This window comes from Myotis yumanensis, unplaced genomic scaffold, assembly GCF_028538775.1.
Source record: "Myotis yumanensis isolate MYYU_CA2020_CCGP unplaced genomic scaffold, mMyoYum1.0.hap1 SCAF_1, whole genome shotgun sequence".
NCBI classification, from domain to species: domain Eukaryota; kingdom Metazoa; phylum Chordata; class Mammalia; order Chiroptera; family Vespertilionidae; genus Myotis; species Myotis yumanensis.
This window is the reverse complement of record NW_027223752.1, coordinates 2,961,194-2,967,377: the sequence shown is the minus strand read 5'-3', so window position 1 is coordinate 2,967,377 and position 6,184 is coordinate 2,961,194. Positions and strand designations below refer to the sequence as shown.

Sequence of the window (6,184 nt, the reverse complement as noted above, 5' to 3'; positions counted from 1 at the left end):
TTCACTCTCCTGAAAAACCAATGAAAAAATATCCTCGGGGGAGGATTAACAAACAAAATTATAAAAATCAAACAAATAATACCAATAAAAATTAAATAATTACAAAAAATGATTAAAAAAGGAATATGTTGGCTCTTGGATCAAAACCCTGAGTAGAGAGTTGAGCCCCCATGCCGTCCTTGTGGGCAGGTGAGCACCTCCCGTCTTGGAGGAGAGTAGCCACCTGTGTCCATCCTCCCATAGCTCCAGGCAGTGAGGACAGAGGGACACAGGAATCTGGGACTGTAGTCACTTGTTCCTCTGGGCAGGTGGCCCCCACCAGTTGGAAAGTGCAGTCTGGGACCAGCACTATTTCTGCCTGGTTTTCTCTAAAGCAGAGACGGCAGCCAGCACCCACTCTCTGAAGGGTGTGGGTTGCTGTTCCTCACGTGGCATCTGTGAGCTGCCGTCAGTGAGGCTGCTTATCTGTGGCCTGTGACCCCATTGAAGGCCAGGAGGACCACGTTTTGCCACATTCTTTGAGAACCAAGCTGAGGTGAGGGGGGAACATGGAAAGCAATTCCTAAGGGGATGTGGGAGTAAGTCTGCCTTCCGGGATGAAGAGGCCCGAGAGAGACAACTGAGGGGCCACACACAGGCTCCAGAGTTGGCCCTGAAGTTGGAGATCCAGTTACCAAGCTCCTGCCAGACCTGAGGACCACAGCCTCTGGCCACAGGGAATATGACACCTTATGCTTCGTGGGAACGTGCCTGGATGAACTACCTGGAACGGCAGCTGGTGCATCAGGAGGATTCAGAAAAGCAGGCCCAGGAGCAGGAGACCCATTGGAAACTCCTGCTGACGTGGCAGGTGAACAGACCCAGCACGTGAAGGCAGCCAGGAGAGTCTCCCCATGGCAGTGGGTCCCCAATCAGCTGCGTAAGGTCCTGATCTTCTCCACTTGACAGGAGACTGCTGTGCTGTGATGGTGGGCATATAAACAGGCCTGTTGCTGCATTTATAAAACAGAAAAGAAAACTGCAATCACACAGGGGAGGGGAGGAGCATGGACAGGTCAAACACCACGAAGCCTTACTTTTCTCTTCCTTTAAAAAATATGTTTTTTAAAAAATTGATTTTAGAGAGAGGGGACAGAAAATGCTGGGCTCGCTTTTCCAGTTATCATGTTTGGCTTAATAAACTAAAAAATTATTCTCCAGGAGAAGTGCTGCAGCGATGGGGAGGGAAGCAGGCTAGGAGGCTTACATCCAGGGGGGCAGTCTGTTCTGGTTCACGGTCATCACCCTCTCCTCTGGCTATTACATGTGGGTTGTCTTCTGGCCTCAGTTTATTCCTTATCAGAGCCTTGGGCCCCTGGGCACCGTCACTCAGTACTCGGTGGACCATCATCACACTCTTCTGCCCAATGGGTGAGGCTTCTGGCTGATTCATGTGGAGAGTCCTTGTGTGCCATGGAATTGTGCAAGTCTAAAGGCACCACAGATGGTCGGGCTCAGCTACTCTGATTCCTTCAGAAGTTCTGCTTTGGGATTGCCTCCCTCTCCATCTTGATTGCTCAGAGACCAAAACACCAAAACGAACTTAAAGAAGGTACTCAACCTTTCCCTGCACTGACATCCACCTCACTCTTATCTGGGGATGGAGCCACTTATCAGGAGCCACTCTTAGTCCACCTTTCTGTTTCCTGGAAAGGTATGACCCTCTAGTTATTCATTATTTGGTACTAGTGGCCCGGCGCATGAAATTAGTGTACATTAAAGGGGAATTAATTAGAGGAAATATTTTAATATTGCTATTTGCCCTTTCTCTATAATAGAAATGTCAGAGATGAAAGAAATTAGTAAAATGTGTATGAAAAGCTTTCTCCTCTCAGAGTCTGGGGCACACTATTGAACCAGAGTCCAGTTCCTGCCCACCCACTTGCACCTAGAAATTCTGCTAGACCAAGACCTGACAGACCCCACCCGCACTGGGCTATATTCAGAACCAGATGGCCTCCCCGCTTCAATCCCTGCTGGGGCAGAGGTCATGGCCTGAGGTTCCATGGCCCAGGCCAGGGAGTTAGTCCTGAGATTCCTTATTAAGGCACGCCAGGCAGGGTGCGTGTTCTCAGGTCTCCTGGCCTGGCGCTGGGGCTGGGGCGTGGCCTGACGTCCCATGTCAGGCCCCACATGGTGGGGGGCATGGCCTCAGGTCCTTGCTGATTGCTCCTTAGGGCTCATTACGGGAACTTGGTCTCTATGCTGGGTGAAGCCAACTTGACTGTTACAGTGTGATGGTCAATGTGCATATTCCCTCTTTATTAGATAAGATTCTCTGCTTGGGTTTGAGTAGCTAACAGGAAAAGGTTGTATCTTTCCCATTCTTCAGATTAACCTACTTGGCAGGGTACTTCTACCTACCATCCTGAAGGCCTTGGATGTGTCGGTGCTCTCTCCCTGATATCTGGTTTAAGCCACGAACTGAATTTGCTTGTTGGTCTACCTGTGCTTCCACCTTTTGAATGAAACACCTTACCCATTCACCTACATCTTAGCTGATTAGGGGTTGCTTTTCCGTAAGGTAAAATCTGTTAGAGTGAATCAATGGAAATCCAACTCAGATATTTTAGAGGCACGGTCCTCTCCCAGGGAAACAATGACAGCAGTATTAATGGTGTCAGGAACAAGATGGTGCATTATGGAATGAAACGGATTAATGAATAGAATGCTGTGAATTGTCTCCCCCTCCAAAAAAAATATCCTCCACAGGCTTACAGGTTCTCATGTCAACGACTTCAAAGTGGTTCATTTATGTTGAGGATTTTATGCTGATTCAACCATCAGGGGAACCTGCCAGAGTGTCTCAGGGGAGACAGCACAGATGGGGGAGTCTCCTTTCTTTCCTTCTCCTTTTTATACACTTTCATAGATGCCAGAGAGGAGGCCAGTGGAGTGATGGAAACATCAATGATGAGAATCATTGATTGGCTGCCTCCTGTCCCCCACCAGCCCCTGGAGATCGAGACTGCAACCCCAGCATGTGCCCTGACCAAGGAATTGAATTGTGACTTCCTGGTTTATAGGTTGATGCTCAACCTCCCAGTCATGCCTGCTGGGCTGGAAAAAGACTGGGCAATTATGTCCATGACAACCAACAGCAAACTTATCTTATCTCCAACACCTGTGAACTGATTGACCTCATACCATCCAGGTATCAGGTTTTTAATAATTGTGAGCACTTCCCTCTCCACACGGGAAAGAAACATGTATGAACATATGTTGTAAATGAAAAAAAGACAACATATTGATGTAAGACATGTCCAAACATGTAGAGACTGTTTTATAAGATTTTACTGGAGCCAAATAGAGGAGAACTGTTGGGGAACACGACCTCAAATGCTCTGCAGAATACCCGTTGCAGCTGCATTTGTGCATTCGAAGTTAAGTAGGGAAGGTGAGGAATGAATTGGAGGTGGGAGAGAGAGCAAGGCGGATACTGGGTGCCAGGATAGTAAACAGGAGGTGTTCTCCTGCAAAGTAATACAGGGCTGTATCCTCAGTGGTCACAGAGCTCAGCTGCAGTGAGAACTGGTTCTTGGATGTGTCTCTGGAGATGGAGGTTCGGCTCTTGAGGGAGGGACTGTAGTCATTGTATCCATCATAGCGTATGCCCCCATCGAACTCCAGACTCTTCCCTGGGGGCTGGCGGATCCAATACCAGCAGTAACCACTGGTTGTGATGGAGAATCCAGAGACAGAGCAGGTGAGGAAGAGGGTCTGCGAGGGCTTTACCAGTCCCGGGCCCGACTCCTGCAGCTGCACCTGGGACAGGACACCTGGGACAGAGAGAACACAGTGAGTCCTGGGCTCAGATGCAGGGTCCCCATCTCCTCACGTCTAAGCCCTGAGTCACTCACATCTGGGAGCTGACAGCAGGAAGAGGAAGAGCCACATGGGATTCATGTCTTGCAGGTGAGGTCCTTGTCCCCCAGAAAGTATTCTCCAGGGTGAGGAGGCTCTGCATTTAAGTGGGCGCCAAGTGTGTGTGTGTCTGGTGGCCGTGTGGGCATTTGCATATGGGAGGTGTCTGCACATACAAAGGGCAAGTGGTGAGGGAGGTCCTGGTCTCTGGGGTTTCTCCTGGAAGAAAGTGCTGAACACATCCTCAGGTGAGGACCTCCTTGGGTCCTGGTCACTGTTCCCGGGGACCTCTCCTTCCACACCAGGGGCTATACTGCAGGAGGTGGTCACGATGTAGGGTGTGGACACAGTCAGTGACTCCTTAGGGATAAAATCAAATTGCCCCTTCTCCCTTAGAGACAGATATAGATGATAGAGATCGGTGCTTCTCAACCTGTGGTTCACATCCCCTTTGTGGGTCGAACGACCCTTTCACAGGGGTCGCCTAAGACCATCGGAAAACCCATATATAATTACATATTGTTTTGTGATTAATCACTATGCTTTAATTATGTTCAGTTTGTAACAATGAAAACACATCCTGCATATCAGATATTTACATTATGATTCATAACAGTAGCAAAATTATAGTTATGAAGTAACAACGAAAATAATTTTATGGTTGGGGGTCACCACAACATAAGGAACTGTATTAAAGGGTGGTGGCATTAGGAAGGTTGAGAACTACTGATTAGATATAGATATAGATATAGATATAGATATAGATATAGATATAGATTCAGGTATAGGTATAGATGTAGAGATAGACATATATATATATAGATATAGAGACATATATATCTCTATCCATATATCTATATCTATATACATATATATATATATATATATATATATATAGAGAGAGAGAGAGAGAGAGAGAAATCTTTTTAAAAAATACAATTTTCTTGATTTTTAGAGAGAGAGGAAGGGAGAGGTCTAGAGAGATAGAAACATGCATGAGAGAGAATCTTTGATTGGCTTCCTCCTGCATGATCCACAGTGGGGATGGAGACTGCAAACCTGCCATGTGCCCTCACCCAGAATCTAACCAGTGACTTCATGGGTCCTGGGACAAAGCTCAACTGCTGAGAAACTCGAGCCAGACTGGATCTTTTTTTCTCTGTCCTCACCTGAGGATGTGTTCATTGATTTTTAGATGGAAAGGAAAGGAGAGAAGGATAGAGAGAAACATTGATCAGCTGCCTCCCATATACACCCATACTGCCAATCACACCTGCAACATTTTCATTTATTTATTTAAATATTTTAAAGTAGATTTCAGAGATGAAGGGAGAGTGAGAGAGAGAGAGATAGAAACTTCAGTGATGAGAGAGAATAATTGATTGGCTGCCTCCTGCATGCCCCGCACTGAGGATGTTGGTGGCAACCTGAGCAGGTGCCCCGACCAGGAATCAAACTGTGACCTCCTGGTTCATAGGTCGCTGCTCAACCACTGAGCCTTGTTGGCCGGGCTGTCCCTGCAGTTTTTGGAATCACAGAGCTCCCTGTGCACTAGGCTCTGGTCAGCAGGACGTTGGGAACATCATAGGTGACCAAGCCACAGCCCTTCCGTGACTGCCCTCTGACCCCAGTGGCCATGTATTTGTTCACCATGATGCTCTGCAGCTCACGGGCTCCTGGAGGTTCCCTCAGCACAAGTGTGAGCTGTTGGAGGTGCTCTGAGCTCAGTGCTCAGCTGTATCTTCACCTGACACAGGAGGTTCCCCACGGTCTGACATCACAGGTGGGCACTGCATGTGGGCACTGAAGGGCAGCTAAGGAGACCTGGCCCTGGAGTCTCAGGGAAGGCCTTGCACAGGAGATGGGCATGATGGGATGACGTGGGGCTGCATTTAAGGAAAAACCTACCCGGGCAGGAAGGATAGGGCAGACACGTACACGCGGGACGTCCTGTGCAGGCCCCATGGGGTAAGAGTGTGGGTGGCAGAGGACAGAGGGTGAGGATGGGGTGGTGTCTGCAGAGCTGGAGGCACAGCAGAGGTTGGGGGGGCCATGTCTCCCTTCAGCAGGTTCTCAGGATGCAGGTGGTTCCCCAGGGGAAGCAGGACTGGTGTTGGGACACGTCCCCTGGGACCACGTTCTCAGACCAGCAGGGAACAGGGCCCCACAGGGCTTCCTGCCTCCATCTGGGGCACATGGAGAGGTGGGCTCTTCGAGGATCACAGAGAGGCAGCGGCTGCAGGGTCCCACCCTACACCTCCAGGTGCAGCTGTGTCAGTGA

General features: G+C 48.9%; 1 gene segment (V, D, J or C); it reads right to left on the bottom strand.

The window, feature by feature from the left end:
* Window positions 1-3,423: 3,423 nt before the first annotated feature.
* On the bottom strand, window positions 3,424-5,699 carry LOC138999373 (Ig heavy chain V region 3-6-like). The segment is given in 2 exon segments: window positions 3,424-3,818; window positions 5,651-5,699. Coding segments are annotated over 2 exon segments (444 nt in total).
* Window positions 5,700-6,184: the final 485 nt, after the last annotated feature.